This window comes from Erinaceus europaeus, chromosome 7 (assembly GCF_950295315.1).
Source record: "Erinaceus europaeus chromosome 7, mEriEur2.1, whole genome shotgun sequence".
NCBI lineage: Eukaryota > Metazoa > Chordata > Mammalia > Eulipotyphla > Erinaceidae > Erinaceus > Erinaceus europaeus.
The window spans coordinates 113,838,723-113,863,135 of NC_080168.1; the positions used below are offsets into that span (position 1 = coordinate 113,838,723).

The 24,413-nt window shown below is 40.3% G+C and overlaps 1 protein-coding gene across 1 annotated transcript; it reads right to left on the reverse strand.

Annotated features, from left to right (window-relative positions):
* Positions 1-8,063: 8,063 nt before the first annotated feature.
* HIGD1C (HIG1 hypoxia inducible domain family member 1C) lies at positions 8,064-14,944 on the reverse strand. The gene is made up of 3 exons (XM_007537701.2): positions 14,851-14,944; positions 10,613-10,747; positions 8,064-8,636 (listed from the first exon to the last, which is right to left on the reverse strand). The coding sequence occupies exons 1-3, from the start codon at positions 14,942-14,944 to the stop codon at positions 8,572-8,574; spliced, it is 294 nt and encodes a 97-aa protein (XP_007537763.1). The 3' UTR covers positions 8,064-8,571.
* Between the last annotated feature and the right edge of the window lie 9,469 nt (positions 14,945-24,413).

Genomic DNA, 24,413 nt, shown 5'->3' on the forward strand with positions numbered 1-24,413 from the left:
TGAAGTCCCCTACTATGACTGTGTTGCTGTTAATATATTGCTATAGCTCTTTCAGTAGATGTTTGATGTATTTAGATGGCTTCTCATTGGGTGCATAGATGTTAATAATTGTTAAGTTCTCTTGATTGACTGATCCTCTGAGCATTAAGTAATATTCATCCTTATCTTTTTAAATTTATTTTAAAGTCTATCATGTCAGATATGAGAATAGCTGTTATTGCCCTTTTTTGTGGGCCATTGTCTTGTATGATAGTTTTCCATCCTTTCACTTTGAGTCTGTGTTTGTCTTGTTGAGTTAGGTGGGTTTCCTGTAGACAGCATATTTTTGGGTTGTGTTTTCTGATCCATCTTCCTGCTCTGTGCCTTTTAATAGGAGAATCCAGGCCATTGACATTTAATGATATCAAGATTGAAGATATTTTAACACCATTCTTATAGATTTTTAGAGTGTTCTGATATATGGCCTACTTATGGTGGTCTGACTGTTTATAGGAGACCTTTCAGAACTTCTTTCAGGGCAGACTTGGTGATAGTTGATTCTTTCAACTGTTGCTTGTCTGAGAAGGTTTTTATGCCTCCAGCTAGTCTGAATGACAGTCTAGCAGGATATAGTATTCTTGGTTGAAAACCTTTCTCATTGAGCACTCGATAGATATCTTGCCATTCTCTTCTGGCCTGTAGTGTTTGTGTGGAGAAGTCTGCTGCTAATTTATGGGTTTTCCTCTATAGGTGACTCTTTGTTTTTCTCTTGTAGCCTTCAGGATCCTTTCTTTATCCTTATTCCTGTTCATTCTAAATATGATATGTCTTGGTGTCTTTAAGTCTGAGTTTATTATTTTTGGGACCCTCTGGGATTCTTGAACCTTTATGTCTTTTATGTTGTCTAGACTAGAGAAGTTCTCAACCATTATGTCCTGAAAAATGCTTTCTTCCCCTCCCTCTCTTTCTTCCTCTGCTAAGCCAATAATATGTATATTATTTCTTTTGAAGTCATCCCATAGGTCTCTGTTGTTGTTTTCAGTATCTCTTAATCTCTTTTTGAGGTTTCTTACTTCTTTTTTAGTTGTCTCTAATACATCCTCAATCTTGCTAATTCTGTCTTCAGTCTCATTGATTCTATTCTCTCTCCCCTCTACTGTTTTCTGGAGTCCATCTATTTTGTTACCCTGTTCTGATACTATTTTAGCTTGTTCAGCTAGTTGTGTTCTTAGCTCAGCTATTTAAGCTTTCAGCTCTCTAATAAGAATAATTAGATAATTAGTGTTTTCTTCCAGAGTCTCATTGGTTGTTTCTACATTTCTGATGACAATTCTTTCAAACTCTTTACTCACTCCTGTGATTATTTCCTTAACTAGTGTTTGGATGTTGACCTCACTATTTTGTGCTTCAACCTTTGGGGGGCTTTTAGCTGGACTCTTGTCCTGGTTCATTTCTCCAATATTTCTTCTTGTTAGTTTAACCATTTTATATATTATGTTATGAGGTCCCTCTCTCAGATCACTCTTGCCTGGATTGACTTGTGTCTACGTAAGGTAATGAAATGGTTTACAGTTGTGGAAGTTGACTGTTTTTTCAATAGTATTTTAATCCCTGTGTTGGAGCACAGTGGCTTAAAAGCATCTTTTGTTCTTTTTCTTCCCTGTAGGCTATGGGAGCTTGAGGGCTTTTGAACTATAAGTAGGCTTCTTAGCTTAATCACTGACTCCTGACCAAGAGTTAAAGCAGGATGGGGCAGAGATAATCCAGTGGTTATGCAAAGAGACTTTCACAGCCCCACTGCTAGGTCACTGAGGTATAGATCTTCTCCTGAGTTAGTTCTCTGTCCCTTGGTGTCAGCACAGGGCCTCCCTGCCACTGCTCCAGATTCTGAGGGCAATAGCAATGGGGACTCACAGTTGCATTTGGTGAGTCTCAGGGGAGTCCTCTCCTCCCTTCAGCCATCTTTTTGTTGGTGAAACAGACTGGAGGTAGTGCCTCAACTTGTAAACTGCCGGACTATTACCAGCCACTTAATCTCTCCCATGGCTCCTCTCTGTCCACAAGTCACATGTATTTGCACTCACCTGTGATTTGGTGGGTTCCTGAAGTCATTCTAGTCCTGCCTTTTTGTGGGGTCCCAGATGATCTCCTTTGGTATTCCTAGTTGACCCATGAGTGCTCTCTCTCCCTTTATACCTTCCTCTCCCCTCTCTATTTCTCTCTCTTTCAAAAATAAATTTAAAAAAATTTAAATTCAAAATCTTTACAAAATTATGTGATTGAAAATTCAGAAGGTTTTCACATGAGCACATATTGTTTGATGCAAGCACAGAACTGAATGACAGCTGTCATTTTTAAAGGGATATACCCACTCTTCTACTCCTCATTCCTTTGCAAATCCAGTAACACTGAGCTTGCAAATATTGTATGACTTTAACATTTTCCTCTTTTTTTAGAATAAAAACTAAATATGTGACTTCTGTGCTTCATATTTAAAATAGGACATTAAAAAATGATCCAGGGGGCTGGGTGGTAGCACAGCAGGTTAAGTGCAAATGGCGCAAGGACCAGCATAAGGATCCCAGTTTGAGTTCCTGGCTCCCCACCTGCAGGGGGGTCACTTCACAAGTAGTCTGCAGGTGTCTATCTTTCTCTCCCTCTCTCTATCTTCCCCATCCTTCTCAATTTCTCTCTGTCTTATCCAACAACAATGACAGCAATAACAACAATAATAATAACTATAACAATGATAAACAGCAAGGGTAACAAAAGGGGGGAAAAGGTGTAAAAAAAATCCAGACATCGTCTATCTTTTGTTTTAAGATAAACATATATTTTTTAGAATTTATTTATTTATTCATGAGACAGGAGGAGCGAGAGTAAGAACCAGACATCACTGTGGTGCCGCCGGGGATTGAACTCAGGACCTCATGGTTGAGACTCCAATGCTTTATCCACTGCGCCATCTCCCAGACCACGATAGCCATTATTTATGTTACTGACTCTCCACATGACAGGGTTTCTTTTTTAATGCAATACAATGTTTTATTAGTGATTTAATAAAGGTTTATAATATTAGAATGTTACAGTTCTTACATTATAAGATTAAAATTCTGTGCCTACCCAACCCCAAACACCATAATTCTCAACATCTTAGAGGTAGCTTAGCACCTCTTTTTCCCAAGCTCCTGTGTTTCAAATTTCTATATTCCACATATGAGCAAAACCATTGACTAGTTGTCTTTTACTTCCTTCCTTACTTCACTAAGAATAATCAATCACCTTCAGTTCCATTAATTTTGCCCCAAAGGACACAATATCTTCTTTTTAAACTGCAGAATGATTTTGTATTGGATCTATATCCCATAACTTCTTTATTCAGTCATCAGTTAATGGGCTCCCATTCCTTGGCTGTTATGAATAATGCAGTTATGAACATATAGGTGCATATGTGGTGGGATTTTTTTCTAAACAATAGTTCCAATTTTCTTTATTTCTACTTTAATGGCCTTTGGAACTTCTGATAAGAGCAAGAGCCCTGCAACGCAGCAATCTGCAAAATGAGACTGAATTAGTTAGCAGCTTTGACTTCAAAAAAAGGAAAGTTTCAAATTCAAATATTTCAGTGTTTTAGTTTCTGAGTCTGCATGAACCAATCTATTAGAATCTCCCCCCGTTCTCTCCCCCCCCTCACACACACACATACAGACACACACACACACACACACACACACACACACACACACCCTCTCTTCCTCCTTCCCTCTCTGGGCAAATTCATGTCTTAATATTTCCATTACCATAGAATGTTCAGGGAAAGAAAAAGAAGCACAAACAGTCTTTCCATAACTCATAAAAGGTGAGGTTTTGTTAAAAGAAAGATTAAAGACTTGGGGAATACCTGTACCCTTTTTCTGTTCTTTAACTGTATGCTGCTAGGAGTAGACTAGAGTTACAAAAGTTCACAGATATATTCCTCAGGCCATACAACTCCATAACCAGAAAATTAGATAATAAAATAAACTGAATCATGAAATAGTAGAAAAGATGGATATATAATAAGAGTAGCCAAACTATTGTGTTAATTTAATTTTAATTTACTATTTTCTCATAATTTCTATTTTAAGATTATGTTTTTATAGATATTAATATTAAATATTTATTTTCCCTTTTGTTGCCCTTGGTTTTTATTGTTGTTTTAGTTATTATTGTTATTGATGTCATCATAGGGCAGAGAGAAATGTAGAGAGGAAGGGAAGACAGAGAGGGGGAGAGAAAGAGAGACACCTGCAGACCTGCTTCACCGCCTGTGAAGCGACTCCCCTGCAGGTGGGGAGCCAGGGGCTGGAACCGGGATCCTTACACCTGTCCTTGTGCTTTGTGCCACCAGCACTTAACCTGCTGCTCTACTGCCTGACTTCCTAATATATTAAATCTTAAGTTAACCTTGGTGCATACACTGAATATCTGATGGTTAATACTATGTAATCAAGGTGTGAAAGATGCTCAGTGTACACCCAGCCCAGCATGTCAGAAAAGTGCAATTAAATAGCTGTTACTAAGAGACTGGTGTTAAATAACTGGGTGTCAGTCTAATAGAAAGGCAGCCAGAGTATACTTTATATTTAATATAAAATATGTATTTATGTTTAACAATCTAAACATAAAATAGTGTGATTAGCAAGGGAGGCATCAAGAGCTACAGTAGCCCATATAAATAGACCCTCAGCTTCAAACCTTATGATATTTAGCCATACAATCTTTGCCCCAGAAGTAGTAGGATGGTGGAAAAGTCATGATGCATTTTTGCATAGAAAAATAAATCATTGTTCAACAATTTGTTTGGCTTTGTATGTTAACTCCCTTTTCAGCCACCAGGTTCCAGATGCTGACTAGGCTTCCCTGGATAGACAACCCCACCAATGTGTCCTGGAGCTCCATTTCCCCAGAGCCCCACCCTACTAGGGAAAGAGAGAGGCAGGCTGGAAGTATAGGTCTACCAGTCAACACCCATGTTCAGTGGGGAAGCAATTACAGAAGCCAGACCTTCCACCTTCTGCATCCCACAATGACCTTGGGTCCATACTCCCAGAGGGATAAAGAATAGGAAAGCTATCAGGGGAGGGGAGAGGATACAGAGTTCTGGTGGTGAGAATTGTGTGGAGTTGTGCCCCTTTTATCCTATGGTTTTATCAGTGTTTCCTTTTTATAAATAAATAAATAAATAAAAATTAAAAAAGGAAAAATAAGTCATAGCTTTTCCAGCAACCCAATATTTTGCAATTCAGGAACCATACATGTGTTTACAAGGTCATTCTGCAATGACCCTCCCTCTGTACCCAAGCTAATGTTGGTAAATGAGCATTGTGCATGCTTACAAATTTTTTCCAAATGTGCTTTTACATTTTAATTTTAAAGCTTTCTGTTATTTATTTTATTCAACCGAACAGTGAGAAATTGAGAGGGGAGGGGGAGGTAAAGAGAAAAGAGAGACAACTGCAGCACTGCTTCAGTGCTTATAATGCTTCTCCCCTGAAGGTGGGGACCAGGAACTTGAACCTGGGTCTGTGCATGGTAACATGTGTATTCAACCAGGTATGCTATCAGCCAGCCCCATGTATTTTATTTTTTAATAATTCATGAGCTTTCATGCATAGTTACTTTTTTTTCCTTTTGCTGCCCTTGTTTTATTGTTGTTGTAGTTATTATTGTTGTTGTTACTGATGTCATCATTGTTGGATAGGACAGAGAGAGATAGAGAGAGGAGAGGAAGACAGAGGGGGGAGAGAAAGATAGACACCTGCAGTCCTGCTTCACTGCCTGTGAAGCGACTTCTCTGCAGGTGGGGAGCTGGGGGCTTGAACCGTCCGTGATCCTTATGCTGGTCCTTGCGCTTGGTGCCATGTGTGCTTAATCCACTGTGCTAAAGCCCGACCTCCCATAGTTACTCCTAACAAATAAATAATTTGCATTTTTTTTCAAGTAATATACATATCAAGTTCATTCTCTCAGAATAACATTCAGCAATCCTAGAGCCTATTGAGTCTTGTAAGAAAAACCAGTTCTAATTAAACACTTCAATTCAACTATTTTTAAAACTGTGATGATATTGGAAAAGTGGGATTTTTCCAGTAACTTTCCCACTGTGTAATCAACATAAAGGATAACTTTTCTTTGCCAGCTGTCCTCAGTTTTCTTTCATGGGACATATTTGATTCATATATAGGAATATTTGCTTTAGCTGAATAAAGCAATTGGAGTCTTTCCTTGCTTGTTTTGCAAAGAGGACAGTGTTGACTAAGTATACTTGTTGGTGGCACTAGATGAACTTCATGATAGGTACTTTCTGAAGTCATAAAAATTATTTTGAATTGTGTGCTGCTTTGTCTTAAGCACAGCTCAGGCTTGAGCCTAGCCCCACTGCACTGAATGAAGCTTAGGTACTATGATTTCATTTCCTCTCTTTCTGCCTGTCTCTATGTGAAAAAAGTCAGCCCAGAGACTGCCAAAACAAAAATTAATTTTTTTTAAATTAATTATTTTTAAAATAATCATCTGTGGACTGGAAAGATAGCATAGTGATTATACAAAAAGACTCTCATGCCTGAGGCTGCAAACATCCCAGGTTCAATCCCTAGCACCACCATAAGCCAGAGCTGACCAGTGCATTGTAAGTAAATAAAATAATTGCATGCACCAGTGAAGAAAAATATCTATGAATCACATAACAGTGAGTTCATATCTAATATGTAGACAACTTTCAGGTATTCCTCCATCTTTCCCTTCCCCAAATGCTGGACTTTATGTCCCTGTCAGGATGAACCTTCATCCAGGAGACATTGAAGAAAGGAAATCATGGGCACAGGCAGTAAGTGCACACAGTACAGTGTGCAGGGATCCAGGTTCAAACCCCTGCTCCCCACCTGCAAGGAGAAAGCTTCACAAGTGGTCAAACAGGGCTGCAGGTGTCTCTCTCTATCTATCTACCCCTTCCCTCTCAATTTCTCTCTGTCTCTACCTAATAATAAACATTTAAAAAAAATAAAAGGAGGGGGTCGGGCGGTGGCGCAGTGGGTTAAGCGCATGTGGCGCAAAGCGCAGGGACCTGCGTAAGGATCCCGGTTCGAGCCCCCGGCTCCCCACCTGCAGGGGAGTCGCTTCACAGGCGGTGAAGCAGGTCTGCAGGTGTCTATCTTTCTCTCCCCTTCTCTGTCTTCCCCTCCTCTCTCCATTTCTCTCTGTCCTATCCAACAACGAATTGCGTCAACAAGGGCAATAATAATAACCACAACGAAGCTACAACAAGGGCAACAAAAGGGGAAAAAAATGGCCTCCAGGAGCGGTGGATTCATGGTGCAGGCACCGAGCCCAGCAATAACCCTGGAGGAGGAAAAATAAATAAATAAATAAATAAATAAATAAATGGAAATCACCACCACAGAACTACATTCTTCACTTATTTCTGTGGAAAATTTATTAGTATTTTCTTCTCTAGGCTTTAAGTGTTAGGGAATAAATCTTGAGTTAAGACATTTGAGGGGATATGGGGAGGGGTAGCGCAATGGGTTAAGCGCACATGGCACAGCTCAAGGACCAGCTTAAGAATCCCAGTTCGAGCCCCTGGCTCCCCACCTGCAGGAGGGTCACTTAATAATCGATGAAGCAGGTCTGCAGGTGTCTGTCTTTCTCTCCTGTCTGTCTTCCCCTCCTCTCTTTATTTCTCTCTGTCCTATACAACAACAGCAATAACAATAAATACAACAAGGGCAGCAAAATGGGAAAAAAAGATATTGTTGTTTGTTTCTTTTTTCAACCCTCACGCAATTACAGAAAAGTTTGAGGCCACAGGTGTACTTAACATTTCATATCTACTTGACTTCTTGTGTTTTCTACAGTGTCATGCCAGTTTAGCAGTAACACTTTTGTATTCAATTCTTTCCTCCCCAAAATACTGCCTTCTGGGGAAAAGGGATTTATTAACAATTCATCTGTGTAATACTATATGTACTTTATGGATTATAAAAGTATATGCATAAATATTTGTTAGACACTAGTGATATGGTGAAATATTTAAGTTTCTATATATAAGTCTATGCAAAGTGATAAAACAAATTTAAGTAAGAACAATGAGTAGTTTCACTTAACATAATTATTCCCCAGTATAAAAGGAGCTTATAAGAGTCTTAATTACCTTGCCATATTTGGTAAAAACCTAGTGATGAATAAAGGGTTACATTTGATATGGATATATTCAGAAAAGTCATGATTTTTTTTCTATGCAAAAATGTATCATGACTTTTCTGAAAATTCAGTGTATCTCCTAATTTTCATATTATGTAAATATAACAGATATTTTTCAGCCACTAAATAGAAAATTAAAAAATAATTAAACTAATAAAATCATGCCCTATGTTCTGAAAGATAACAAAAGATATATTTCTGAGTTCTCTATTTTACAGTAGTCTTAAATAATTGAGACTTGTTACATAAAGCTGTAAGAATTCTTCCTAATACTTTTGCAGCATAATTCACTACACATTGAACATCCATTCCTTATCATAGTTTTCAGAAGGTTCTTGTCTTTCTGTGACTTCATTTTTTGGAAACATTGAAGAACTGAGGTCTAATGTAATCCGTATACATAGAATAGAGAACACCTAGAAAGAGAGAAATGTATAACAATGAAGTATCCATAGAAAAACAAAACAGGGGGAGTCGGGCTGTAGCACAGTGGGTTAAGCGCACGTGGCGCAAAGCACAAGGACCGGCATAAGGATCCCGGTTCGAACCCCGGCTCCCCACCTGCAGGGGAGTCGCTTCACAGGCGGTGAAGCAGGTCTGCAGGTGTCTATCTTTCTCTCCCCCTCTCTGTCTTCCCCTCCTCTCTCCGTTTCTCTCTGTCCTATCCAACAACGAACAACAATAATAACTACAACTATAAAACAACAAGGGCAACAAAAGGGAATAAATAAATAAAATAAATATTTAAAAAAGAAAAAGAAAAACAAAACAGGGAGTTGGGCGGTAGCACAGTGGGCTAAGCACATGTGGCACGAAGCGCAAGGACCAGCGTAAGGATCCTGGTTCGAGCTCCCGGCTCCCCACCTGCAGGGGAGTCCCTTCACAGGCGGTGAAGCAGGTCTGCAGGTGTCTGTCTTTCTCTCCCCCTCTCTGTCTTCCCCTCCTCTCTCCATTTCTCTCTGTCCTAGCCACAACAACAATAATAACTACAACAATAAAACAACAAGGGCAACAAAAGGGAAAATTAAATAAAACAAATCTTTTTAAAAAAGAAAAAACAGGGAGGGGAGAGGAAGATGGCGGTCCTGAGAAGTTGCTGACAGCGAGCGCTCTGACCGCATCGTCGGCAACGGTTCCAGATGCCACCAGGATGCTGGCCAGGCTTCCCTGGACTGAAGACCCCCACCAATGTGTCCTGGAGCTCCGCTTCCTCAGAGTCACACCCTACTAGGGAAAGAGAGAGGCAGACTGGGGGTATGGACCGACCAGTCAACGCCCATGTTCAGCGGGGAAGCAATTACAGAAGCCAGACCTTCTACCTTCTGCAACCCTCAACGACCCTGGGTCCATGCTCCCAGAGGGATAGAGAATGGGAAAGCTATCAGGGGAGGGGGTGGGTTATGGGGATTGGGTGTTGGGAATTGTGTGGAGTTGTACTCCTCCTACCTTATGCTTTTGTTCACTAATCCTTTCTTAAATAAAAAATTTAAAAAAAAAAAAAAGAAAAAACAGATTTTTTTCCACTTAATTTTTATGATATTAACCCCCAATTTACAAACAAATGTTTTCCATCATATTGAATTTTGGCTTGGCTCCTGTAAGTTAAAATATCAGAAAAAAAATTTAATCAAACCAACCAAAAAGTTAAGATAGGTAAAAGTCTGAATTCATGATGTTATTATACCAATTTAAAAATACTGGTGTGGTCCAGGAGATGGCGCAGCAATATAGCTTTGGACTCTCAAGCTGAGGTCCCGAATTCGATCCCCGGCAGCACACGTGCCAGAGTGATGTCTGGTTCTTTCTCTCTCTTCCTATCTTTCTCATAAATAAATAAAATCTTTTAAAAAAAAAGAAAGAAAAATACTGGTAAAAATATTAGTAATGGCTGAGTAGATGGCATACCTGGTTGAGCACATATGATACCATATGCTGTTGATATAGCCTAAAATAACCTGAAATAATAGTATTTAACTGCTAAATCTTGCTTAATTTGTAGAATAATTAAAAAAATTTGCCTACTGGTCAAACTTGAAATCAATCAAAACAAACAAACAAAAAAAGAACATGGTATTGAGATTTGTGGGTCTTAAAGGTTTTTCCCCATTACACCACTTAATTTATTTATTAATCTGTTTATTGTGATGTGTGCTCAACCAGGTGTACCTCCACCTGGCCCCTATTTATTTACTTATTTGCCAGCCAGGGTTATTGTTGATCTCTGTGCCTGCACAATGAATCAGTCCACTGTCCTGTTAGCCTGGAAATTGAATCAGGCATGAAAATCATTTTGCAAAACATTATACTTTCTTACTTGCCCTCACTTTCTAATATGAATGGATAAAGCAAATAACTGCAAGATTGAACATGAAATGTAAAATAAACAGAATACCTAGAGTCACAGCTCCTACAACAAATCCTTGGGCAGCAACTCTCATGTGAATAAGATGAATGGACATTTTCTGGTGTCTTCTGTACTTTAACTTGTAAAGACCATAGGATACCACAGTAACAAAGCCTGCTAATCCTGTGAATAAAAACAAAAGGTAGGGGTTATTTAAATAGGATAGAATTATCTAGAGTGTATAGGTTTGAATAAAAGACTTCAAATAATTGCTACTTGGAAAGTAAGTAGGCACTTAACTTCACACAATTAAAACTACTAGGTATACACTAAAGTATCAGTTTCAACAGTGATTTTTTTTCCCCCACAAAAGTGCTCACACTTAACCAAGAACTTTCAGTGTAAGTAATTTTTAAAACAAAGTTAAGTTTGTTGTGATAATCATAATAGTCACATAATCTCTGGTGCTATCTGGTCTGTTAATAATAAGGGCTTTGTTTTTTTGTCTTTCTTAAATTACAGAAAGCTAGATATAGGATTTCTGTTGCAGAGCTATTAAATTTCCAAACACAGGAGTGTTCGGGATTGGGAAGAAAAATCGGTACTAAAAACGTACAGTAAGTATCAGAGAGCCGTTAGTTTTCATAGCATTTTTTGCTTAAAGGTTAGGTCAACCGGGAGCCGGGAGGTGGACAGCGGGTTAAGCACACAGGGCGGAGAGCTTGAGGACCCGCATCAGGATACCGATTCGAACCCTCCAACTCCCCACCTTGCAGGGGGTTCCCTTCACAGGCGGTGAAGCAGTTCTGCAGGTGTCTTTCTCTCCCCCTCTGTCTTCCTCTCCCCTCTCGATTTCTCTCTGCCCTATCCAACAACGACAACAATAACAACAGCAATAATAACAACAATGACAATAACACGATGACGATAAACAAGGGCAACAAAAAGGGGAAAAAAATTAAAAAATAGTTTTTTTTTTAAAAAAAGTTAAGTCAACCAAGTATATAAGTTGTCGGTAAAGTCACGATGCATTTTTGCAAGAAAAAATATGTCATGGGTGGGGGTAGATAGCATAATGGTTATGCGAAGAGACTCTCATGCCTGAGGCTCCAAAGTCTCAGGTTCAGTCCCCCGCACCACCATAAACCAGAGCGGATCGGTGCTCTGGTAAAAAGAAAAAAGAAAAATATGTCATGATTTTTCCAACAACCCAATAGTATTCCATCAGTCAGTCCTTTTAGGTGGTACAACCAATTTTATTTGCTATGATCTGAATGCTCAAGTCTAAATATTAAAAATAGACACTAATTTATAGTTCCTAGAAAGCTGCTTTTTATAGTCAATCAACTCTCAGAAGTCTACTTATGCTCATTTTAGAGCCTTACTAAAACTGTTTGGGATGGGGGGAGGACCAGCAAGATTCATTAGAATATGCATGGAGTTTAGCAGTAATCTACAATGATTTTATTTATTCATGAAAGAGGAGAGAGAAAGAACCACACATTACTCTAATATATGCACTGCTGGCTATCAAACGCAGGACCTCATACTTGAGAGTCCAGTGCTTTATCCACTGTATGACATCCCAGACTTTGTGATTTAAAAAAAAAAACAAAAACCATAAATAGATGATAATAGACAGGGAGCCACAATGCTGGTGCACAGGACTCTTAATGCAAGACATCCTAGGTTTGAACAAATTAATAAACAATGATGGAAGATGTTCAGGATAACAAATATGTTTTGTTTATTTTTAATTTTTTATATTTATTTATTTGATAGAGGCAGCCAGAAATTGAGAGGGAAGGGGGGTGATAGTAAGGAAGAAAGAGAGACAACTGCAGTCCAGCTTCACTACTTGCAAAGCTTTCCCCTGCAGGTGGGGACCCAGGGCTTAAATCCCCAGCCCTTGAGCGCTGTAACATGTGCGCTCAACCAGGTGCGCCACCACCTGGCCCCTTTTATTTTATTTGTTTGCCTCCTGGGTTATTGCTGGGGCTCGGTGCCCGCACTATGAATCCACTGCTCCTGGAGGCCGTTTTCCCCCATTTTTTGTTGCCCTTCTTGTCGTTATTGTTGTTGCCATTGATGTTGTTGTTGTTGGATAGGACAGAGATAAATTGAGAGAGATGGGGAGACGAAGAGGGGGGAGAGAAAAACACCTTCAGAAAAAGTGTCCCTGCAGGTGGGTAGCCGGGGGTTCAAACCTGGATCTTTAAGCTAGTCCTTGCATGTCGCGCCATGTGCGCTTAACCCACTGTGCTACCGCCTGACCCCCAACAAATATGTTTTATATACTGTCTGCATAGGACACTCTGTCCCACAGCAAGAAGCACGTAAAAATGTTAAAATAACAACTAAACAGACTATTCAATAGCATATATCCAAATGTTATTATTTTTCTCCTAGTGAAAATTAGGCATTCTCCCCTTAATCAAATCAAAGCTCTGTTATCAGTTAAATGGTTTTGTAATTTCAGTGATTAACATCAGAATCTTTGCTGTTTTTCATGTAGTATCTTTGTAGTTTGTATATAATTGAATTTACAGGGAAACACTTTTATCTTTTTTACTTTAATCACTCTGCCTCTGGAAAATAATTAAATTTATACAGGCATAGTAATTAATCTCTATTGTAAGTGATCTGTTCAAGCAGCATGGAGTTCTTGAATTGTTTTTTTTTAGTTGAAAATTCTGAGTAAATCGCTATAAAATTATTTCCTTGCATTTTTGGTGGGCACTATTGCAGGTTTTAACTAATTTACATAAATGTTAACATAAATCAAAGTTTTTATTTTCTTGACATGTGAATAATGTATGCCCTCAACCAAGTGTTCCCCTGACTGGCCCTCAGACCCACACTTTAAGAGAGAAAGAGGGAGAGAGAGAACCACAGCATCAAAACCTCCTCCAGTGTAGTGGAAGCCTGGCTTATGTCCATTTATTTTTTAAATATTTATTTATTCCCTTTTGTTGCCCTTGTTTTTTATTATTGTTGTAGTTATTATTGTTGTGGTTATTGCTATCGTTGTTGTTGGATAGGACAGAGAGAAATGGAGAGAGGAGGGGAAGACAGAGAGGGGGAGAGAAAAACAGACACCTGCAGACCTGCTTCACTGCCTGTGAAGCGACTCCCCTGCAGGTGGGGAGCTGGAGGCTGGAACCGGGATCCTTATGCCGGTCCTTGTGATTCGCGCCACCTGCGCTTAACCGCTGGGCTACCGCCCAACTCCCTTTATGTCCATTTTTAAAAAGTCATATAGATACAGTATTTGTTGAAAATGTAAATATATGTTGCGAAAGGCTAAAGAGGCTAAGACTGTATAATTATACCACTTCTTTAATTTAGAATTTACTTAACCATCAACATCAACACATCAGGATGCCAACAAAAAAGGCCACTGAACTCGAACACCAGTAAGTTCCTCCTCTCGGGTGTACAGGTAGGCCTATGCCTTCATTCAGAATTTCTTGTTTTTCTACTTTATTCAGTTTTTAAGTTTGACTAGCTTCTATCGTCATGGAACATTAGAAGAAGAAACCTTTGATGGTACACAATAGTAGAAGAAGAAACAGAACAATGGGTAAACATCAGACATGAGAAATTACAACCTTTGTATCCCAATAAAATCTAATAAACTTTTTTTTCCCACCAGGATTACTGCTGGGACTCAGTGCCTGCATGATGATGATGATTCTACTGCTCCTGGTGCCATTTTTCCTTTTTTTTTTCTTTGTTTCTCCTTTCATTTAATTTAATTTGACAGAAATTAAAAGATGAGGGAGAGATAAAGGAGAGAATGAAAGATATTTGTAGCACTGTTTCAACACTTCTGAAACTTACTCCCTGCAGGTGGGAGCTGAGAGCTCGAATCAGATTCTTGCACGTGGTAATGTATGTGCTTAACTGGGTATGCCACCACCCAGCCCCTCCCTAACAAACTTTTAGCTTAGTAGTAATCTGATTCTGTTGCTGCTGATTGTGGTCAAAATCCATTCAAGCAATTCCATATAGATTGTCTGGGAACTAATAATTTTAGATAAGCCGCTAATGCAAATAGACCGGAATAAAATTTACTGGTTCATAATAACAATAGCTAACATTTATGGAAGGCTTACCATATATTAAAAGCTATTATGCAAGTTTAACTCATACTCATGCTTAGAGCAGGCTAACTTCAATTATGTGAAAGGATCAGTTATATAAAACATTTCAATCCTCAGAGATAGAAGACAAAGCATTATTGTACTGTAGTTTTTAAGTATCCAGTCAAGATTTGCACTTACCTACAGGAACAAAGGGGTAGTCTCTAGATTTCCTTATCAGCCGGGATAACTGGCCTTCATCCTCATCTGCTGACCACTGGTTATCTGAAGACATTGTTCTCTCTGGTAACAGTAGGGGATAAATGTGGCTGTGAATCATTAAGAAGAACCTATTTACCCTCTCCCCATACAGCCTTGATCATGCGTGTTCTGTCTTCATTTGCTTGACATGCCTGTCTGCTCAGAGTAAACAGTCATCTCTCCTTTATCCCTTTCATTATAGAATACTTTCACTTTGTTGGGAGGGTAAATATATTAAGAAAGGTAATAAAGTCCATGATTACAGGATGGAAGTCAACACAAGTCATAATTGTGTTGTTTAGTCTCTTTTCATGACTCAACCTTTGGGTTTCTTGGGAAGCTCAGAACTTCTTCAATAAATAATAAGAACATAATGCCTTTCACAAAATAATATTTTAAAGAATGATGGTGGGAGTCGGGCGGTAGTGCAGTGGTTAAGCGCAGGTGGCTCAAAGCACAAGGACCGGCATAAGGATCCCGGTTCCAGCCCCTGGCTCCCCACCTGCTGGGGAGTCACTTCACAGGTGGTGAAGCAGGTCTGCAGGTGTCTTTCTCTCCCCCTCTCTGTCTTCCCCTCCTCTCTTCATTTCTCTCTCTCCTATCCAACAATGATGACATCAATAACAACAACAACAATAATAACTACAACAATAAAACAACAAGGGCAACAAAAAGGGAAAATGAATAAATAAATATTTAAAAAAAAGAATGCAGGGGCTTGGCAGTGGCACATCGGGTTAAGCGCACATAGTATGAAGCACAAGGACCTGTGCTGGGATCCCAGTTCAAGCCCCATATCCCCACTTGCCAGGGGATCTCTTCACAAGCAGTGACACAGGACTGCAGGTATTTATCCTTCTCCCTCCATCTCTATCTCCTCCCCTCTCAATTTTTCTTTATCATATCCAATAAAAAAGTAGAAAAAAATGGCCTCCAGGAGCCGTGGATTTGTAGCACTGAGCACCAGCAAGAACCCTGGCGGCAAAGAAGAAGGAGAAGAAAGGTGGCAATGCCACAAAACGTAAGCATACCTCCAGATGTACAGGTGATTGGAGAATGATCAATGCAATTCTGCACAATGTGTAGGGCACTCTCAGGCCATGGAACTTACCAAGCACTTACCATGTGCCAGGTGTTATGCTAGATAGTGAATACAATTTTTGTGTATGCAGGCTAAGTGAGGAAACTCATAGCAATAAAATCATACTAAAAAATACTCAGCAATAAAATCCAACTCAAAGCAATATAATCATAATAAACAGGGTTTGACAACACAACAGAATACATAGTCTGTTATACATTCAGGCCACTATTTTGTTCCCAAATTCAAGTAAGAGAGTTTTATATTAGAAATTAGGGAGTCGGGCGGTAGCAGCGGGTTAAGCCCACATGGCACAAAGCCCAAGGACTGGCGTAAGGATACCGGTTGGAGCTCGGGCTCCCCACCTGCAGGGGAGTCGCTTCACAAGCGGTGAAGCAGGTCTGCAGGTGTCCGTCTTTCTCTCCCCCTCTCTGTCTGCCCCTCCTCTCTCCATTTCTCTCTGTCCTATCCAACAACGATGACATCAAGAACAACAATAATAACTACAATAATAAAATAACAAGGGCAACAAAAGGGAAAAATAAAGAAATATTAAAAAAAAGAAATGAATTCCATCAGAAAATATTACCAGGGTCCGGGCGGTAGTGCAGCAGGTTAAGCACACATGGTGTGAAGCGCAAGGACCAGCTCAAGGATCCTAATTTGAGCCCCCGGCTCCCCACCTGCAGGGGGGTCGCTTCGCTGGTGGTGAAGCAGTTCTGCAGGTGTCTGTCTCTCCCTTCTCTTGTCTTCCCCTCCCCTCTCAATTTCTCTCTGTCCTGTCCAACAACAATGACAGTAACAAAAGGGTGACCCTGGAGGCAAAATATATAGATAGATAGATAGATAGATAGATAGATAGGTAGATATTACGAGTTCAATAGCAGAAACAATGCTTTCAGCTTACCCTGCTACCTGCTGTCTGTCTGTCTGTGTTCTGTGAGCAGAAAGATTTCTATCAGAACAGGCGTTGTCAGACCAGGACTTAGTTATGTGCAGTCTTGGATATTTTACTGGAAAGCCCAGAAACACGTCCCCCAAGGGATAGGTGGGGGGAGTGGCTGACTGGTATTGGCCAGGGTTTTCACAGTCCCTGCTGGAAGCTTACTGGTAGCAGCAGCTGGATCACGAACTTCAGGTTTTCCATGACGACATTAAGAGAACATTAGACCGGAGTCGGGCGGTAGCGCTGCGGATTAAGCGCAGGTGGCACAAAGTGCACGGTCCGGCATAAGGATCCTGGTTCGAGCCCCCAACTCCCCACCTGAAGGGAAGTCGCTTCACAGGTGGTGAAGCAGGTCTGCAGGTGTCTGTCTTTCTCTCCCCGTCTCTGTCTTAGACCCTTCTCTCTCCATTTCTCTCTGTCCTATCCAACAACGACGACATCAATAACAACAACAATAAAAACAACAAGGGCAACAAAAGTGAAAATAAATAAATAAATATTTTTTTAAATTAAAAAAAGAGAACATTAAGACTTTCAAAGAAGATGCCTTTCCCCAGACAGCGAGAAGGGGAGATACTACAGCAACAAAGCTTCTATTGCCACAGCACCTCCTGTATGTCGCTAGGGCTTGAACCTCGATTACATGCTGGCAATGCAGACATTCTACCCAGTGAGTTATCTCGCCACCCCCAGATAGAGTTTTTTTTGGTTTTGTTTTTTCATCACTATAGCTTCAATACTCTGGGTTGATTTTCTTCAAATAGAGACAGACACAGAGAGATGGGGGGGAGGTACCCCACAACACTGGAGCTTACTTCAGTGGCTGGGGGGCCAGGTACGAGCCTGGGTCACACACATGGCAAAGCATTGCACTGTCCAAGTGTGCTGTTTTGCCAGCTCAAGATATGAGCTTGATATGAGTTTTATATATTAAAAATATATATTTCATAATAGTGAACAAGAGAGAAAATAAGAGCATCACTCCAGCGTAGGTGATGCCAGGGGCTGAAGTATGGACACTGTCCTTTTAGGTCCAGAATACTATCACAGCATCACCTCCCATGCCATGGCCATATGCAGTTTTAGCCAGGGTGAGCTTTTCCATGCTACTTATACAGTAATCTTCTATTATATCCAGAAAAGGACCAAGGCTATTTCTGTTGACCTCTAGTTGGTAAATTCACTGAGGACAAAAGCCCTTTGTTTACTTTTATATCCCAAACAATACCTACTTTAAGGCCTGACACACCAGGTCCCTCGGTGAATTCTTTTTTTTTTTTGCCTCCAGGGTTATTGTTGGGGCTCAGTGTCTGCGCTATGAATCCACTGTTCCTAGAGGCCATTTTTTCCCTTTTTATTGCCCTTGTTGTTATTGCTGTTGTTGGATAGGACAAAGAAGAGGGGAAGACAGAGAGGAGGAGAAAAAGATAGACACCTGCAGACCTGCTTCACTGCTTGTGAAGCGACCCCCCCCCCCACAGGTGGGGAGCCAGGGGCTTGAACCGGGATCCTTATACCAGTCCTTGTGCTTTGCTCCACGTGCCCTTAACCCACTGCCCTACTGTCTGACCCCCCCCCCCGCCCAGTGAATTCTTTATTACTGTTATTTTTGTCATCACTGGGGTGTCACTATTCTGAACTGACTTTTTTCAGCAAAAAAAGCGTAGACAAAGGGACAGGGAGAAAAGGAAAGGCACCGCAGCATATCTTTCCCCAGCGCGGTGAGGGCTAGGTTTGAACTTGGGTCTTGTGTAGGACAAAGCAGGTGCTTTATCCAAGTGAACTATTTTTCTAGTCCCTTCGGTGAATTCTTGCTGACATTCAAAATGGGTCCCCTATTCTTGCTCTCAGCTTCAGAATTACCTATCACATCACCACTACATACATTTTCAAACTTACAGCATTTATTCAGCAAGTGCTCCATGGAGGTTTTTTGTTTTTGTTTTCACACCAAAGAACCAATCAGCTCTTGGCTTATTTTGGCTTATATTTGGGGATTGAACCTAGGGCCTTTGGTGCCTGAGGCACAGAAGTCTCTTTGCATAACCATTATGCTATCTCCCCAGTCTCTCTTCTATGAAGAGTTAAAGCTCTGATGAACACAGTTCTAACCAGATGCTCTCATTTAGTTTATTACTTTAACCTCATGGCAAAGGCCAACAGCTTGATCAGTGATGAACAAGAAAGGAACTTGAGACTGTGATTACCTTTTTTTCCTTCTTCTTTATGCCTAACTATGAACTTCTGTTGGCTTCCAGCCCATATCTAATTCAGATGCCCCATATCTCCTGGTTTGAAGGTTCATGTTGTGCTTCCGCATACTTGTCTTTATTGTAGCCTTTTAGGCATCTGTCCGCAATAGCTATAGTTCTCTCTCCATGGAGGACACAGTTCATATCTTCCCTTAGCTTCTTCCTACATCCACATTTCCACATTCACGTGTGCTGTTCCTCCCCAACACTAAATCAACTCTTTAAACAGTTCGTTTGAAGTAAGAGGTGAGGTTAACCCCTACTCTAACTTCATCTTTTCCCCCCAGCACATCACTTTCCTTCCAGTCAAGGTGACTTTTTCTGTGATCTGTGTGCTACAGGATGGTCTCCTTCTTTGGGTTAGTTACTCACCCCTTTTGAATTTGTTTTCTTTTTCCTTTCTTGATTTATTATTATTTGTTTATTTATTTTAAGCCACCAGGACTTTGCTGGGGCTTTGTGCCTGCACATTTCCACTGCTCAGAGTGGACTTTTCTTTTCCAGATAGTGAGAGAAAGAGAGGGAAACATGGGGCTTGGTGGTGATGCACCTGGTTGAACTCACATGTTATAAGCACAAGTATTCAGGGTCAAGCGTCCAGTTCTCATCTGCAGGGGGAAAGCTTGGCAAGTGGGGTGTCTGTATTTCTTTCCCTCTCTACCCCCCTTTCCCTCTCCATTTAGGGCTGTCTCTATCCAATAAATAAATAAAGATAATAAAACAATTAAAAAGAGGGGAAGACAGAGGAGAGACATCCAGCTTGTGAAGCTTACCCTTTGTGTGGTGTCCCCATATGGTGGAAAGGGGATCAAAGTCTGGTCTTTACACATGGTAAAGTGAACACTTTATAGGGTGAGCTATCTCCCAGAAACCACTCACTCCTGATTTATTTATTTACGTCACTGTTGGGCCTTCTCTACTCTAAACCAACTTTTTCTGACAAAAGGACACACACACAGAAGAAGATACCAAAGGTTTCTTCAGTGCATTCAGGGCCAGACTAACCCCTTAAAAAGAGGGAGAGAGAGAAAGAGACCAAAGCACAGCTTATCATTTATGCTATTTTATTATCTTTAATGCAGTACAAAGATTGAGCTGAGGGCCTCAGAAATGCAAGGTATGCGCTCTATGTCAACAGCCACATTAATCCCCCACTTTGAATTTTGTGTTTGTATAGAATACTGAGGAATGAGTCAAGACATACATAATACCACCAAACCTCCCAGTCCAGTTTACTTCCTATACAATTAGAAAGGGAAAGAAGGGAGAAACATTCCAAAGCACCACTCTACCGTCCATAGGACTGCCCTCGCTCCATCCTTGGTGCTCTCATGTGGTGCTTGGAATCAAATCCAGGGCCTCACACATAGTAAGGCGTGCATTTTGCCCACTGAGCCATCTCTTGACCCCAGTTCATTGTCTTTTAAAGATAAATATCTAAGGGGCCAGACAGTGTCACATGTGGTTGAGTGAACATATTACAATGCTCAAGGACTTGGGTTCAAATCCCTGGTCCCCACCTGTAGGAAGAAGCTTCATGATTGGTGCAGAGTTCCACAGGTGTCTCTCTGTTTCGCTCCCTCTTTATCTCCCTCTTCCCTGATGATTTCTGTCTTGATCAAATAAATCAGTACATAATATATATATTTTTTGCCTCCAGGGTTATCGCTAGGGCTCAGTGCCAGTACTACGAATCCACTGCTCCTGGAGACTATTTTCCCCCATTTCATTGCCCTTGTTGTGGTTGTTACTGTCGTTGATGCTGGATAGGACAGAGAGAAATCGAGAGGGAAGGAGAAGACAGAGACGGGGAGAAAAAGACACCTGCAGACCTGCTTCACCACTTGTGAAGCGACCCCCCTGCAGGTGGGGAGTCAGGAGCTCGAACCAGCATCCTTGCAAAGCACAAGGATCAGTGTAAAGATCCTGGTTTGAGTTACTGCCTGGCCATACATTTTTTTTAAATGAATAAAATATTTTAAAAGTAATCAAAACTTCCTAAAAGCAGGAAATCTTGTGTAATTAACCCTTTCTTTTTTAAAAAATATTTTTTAATTTATTTATTTATTCCCTTTTGTTGCCCTTGTTTTATTGTTGTAGTTATTATTATTGTTGTTATTGATGTTGTTGTTGTTGGGTAAGACAGAGAGAAATGGAGAGAGGAAGGGAAGACAGAGAGGGGAAGAGAGAGATAGACACTTGCAGACCTGGGTTCCTTATGAACATAGGTTCCTTACTCTGGTCCTTGGGCTTTGCACCAGGCTTAACCCGCTGCGGAACCATCCGATTTCCAATTAACTCTTTCTATTCCCCCTAATAGCTATAGATTTCTAGAACACTTTATGATAACTGTAATTCATCATATCTACGTAAAATGCAACCATTCTATGATTGCATTTTTTTATGCTGCAACTTTACATAATTCCACCATCCCCAGTGGATTGTATGTTCTTTTTCTTTTTTCCAGATAGAAGTCAAGAGACAGAGTAAGGAGAAAGACCACAGCACTTCTCTGTTACTTGTGAAGCTCCCCTCTTGCGTGTTCTCCTGGACAGTAGCCAGGGGCTCAAACTGATGTCCCTACCCATGAGTTATCTCCTGCTCCATGGTTGTTTTTTTTTTTTTAAAGATTTTATTTATTGATTGATGAGAAAGACAGGAGGAGAGAAAGAACCAGACATCACTCTGGTACATGTGCTGCCAGGGCTTGAACTCAGGACCTCATGCTTGAGAGTCCAGCGCTTTATCCACTGTGCCACCTCCCGGACTACCCATGGTTGTATTTTAACCTTTCTATAATATAGATAATTGTGGTACCAGGGTTTGAACAAAGGGCTTCATGCATGTGTGTTATTGATGAACAGCCTCCTTGAATCAGTTTTTCTTTATCATTGATTTAATAATGATCAAGAAGACTATAGGATAAGAGGGGTACAATTCCCACCACCAGAGTTCCATATCCCCTTCCCTCCATTAGAAGCTTTCCTGTTCTTTATCCCTCTGGGAGCATGGACCCAGGATCATTGTAGGATGCAGAAGGTGGAAGGTCTGGCTTCTGTAATTGCTTTACCACTGGACACGGACATTAGCAGGTCTATCCATACTCCCAGCCTGTTATTATATTTCCCTAGTGGAGCAGGGGTTTGGAGAGGAGGGGTTCTAGGGTACAGTGGTGAGGTCCTCTGTCTGGGGAAGTCAGGTTGGTGTCATGGTAGCATCTGGAACTTGGCTGAAAAAGCATTAAGGCAAAAAGCAAAGCAAATTGTTTAATAATCAGGAATCTTCAACAAGGGCAACAAAAGGGAATAAAATAAATAAATATTTAAAAAATAATAATCAGGAATCTAAAGGTAAGCCTATAGCAAATGTGATTTGGGGTCTCCATTTTGGAAAAGGCTAGTAGGTCTATTTTAGGTATATTATTTTTGTTTATTTATTCCATTTTGTTGCACTTATTCTTTTTTACTGTTGTAGTTGTTATTGTTTTTGTTATTGATGTCGTCATTGTTGGATAGGACAGAGAGAAATGGAGAGAGGAGGGGAAGACAGAGGGGGAGAGAAAGATAGACACCTGCAGACCTGCTTCACCGCTTGTGAAGTGACTCCCCTGCAGGTGGGGAGCTGGGAGCTCGAACCGGGATACTTAATGCCGGTCCTTGTGCTTTGCTGTGCTTAACCTGCTGCACTACTGTCCGATTCCCTATTTTAGGTATATTCTTTTTTAAAAAAAATATTTTATTTATTTATTGGTTAGAAAGATAGGAGGAGAGAAAAAGAACCAGACATGACTCTGGTACATGTGCTGCCAGGGATTGAACTCAGGACCTCATGCTTGAGAGACTAATGCTTTATCCACTGCCCCATCTCCTGGACCACTGGTATATTCTAAGGGGCCCATGTCTTTACTAATTTTTGCCTGAGCCTGACAGCTAGCCTGACAGCTAACTAATTTTTGCCTGAGCCTGACAGCTAACATGTAGGTGGGCTAAAGATATTGTCTGGGAAGATGGTATCAGAGTTGGAAATAGGATTAGAAAGTTGGATCAGGGAAGAGAGTATCTCCCAAGTATGGGAAAAGTATATAAATATTGTTAACTGTAACTCCATCAATTTGATGTGGGGCCTATATTCAGTACAGGGCTGGACCAATTTTTATTTATTTTTTTTCCATCAAGAGATTCCAGTACCACCCACAGTGCTTTCAAGTGATGTTGGGGCTGGAACACAGGCCCTCATGCACAGTAAAGTGTGTGCTCTACTGGCACTATCTCCCAGCCTATGGTAGTTCTTTCTTTGATAAAGTCCTTATACAGGACATTTGTTTTTACAGATACTTTCATGTTTATGAATAATATGTCTATACTGGATTCAAAATAACACAGAAGGGAGAAGGCAAGTGTAAAAGTGAGTTAAGATTGGTGGCATGGATTGATAATTGAAGTGAGTTGAGCACAAGGATTTCATTATACTGTACTCTAATTTTGTGTATGACTAAAAGTTTCTGTACTGAAAGGCTTAAAAAATAGTTTCAGGCCTGTTTGTCATTTCATCTTATATATAAACCTGGAAGCTGACACATCACTGAAAGCAGCCATTCTTATCTCTACTTAGTTAAGGATAAGAAATTTTCAAGTCCATTAAACTAGTATTAATTGTCATAAAAGAGATGACAGTGTGATAATTATTGTAACTGGTGTTATGATAAAACTATTATATACTTAAAAAGAGAGATAAGTATTATATAATAATAGTCCTAACTATACTTGTTGAGCACTTACTATGAAATAAGTCCTAAGTACTTTGTATGTATTGACTTATGTAATCACAAAACAGCCATACAGTCATCGGTAGGCTCAAATTATCATCTTGTTTTACAAATGAGAAAGTTGTAATGTTAACTAATCCAGTTAAACAGTTGGGATTTCGACTTACGCAGTCTGGCTCAAAATGAATACCATATATCTCTTCTCCTAGTAACTAGCAGAACTCTACATTGAACCATAACATTGAGAAACCAAGTTCAAAGTATCTATGGCTATTTCTGCTATATGCTAGTAGTTGTATCTGTGAGAAGTCTTAGCCCCAGAGAAAGCAGAGAGGCTGAGAAAGAGAGTGAAAGAGGCTACAGCACTGGGCTTCCTTCAATGTAGTGGGTGCCAGGTTCAAACCTGGGCTGTACACATGACAAAGTGACACACTATCTAAGTGAACTATTTCACCATCC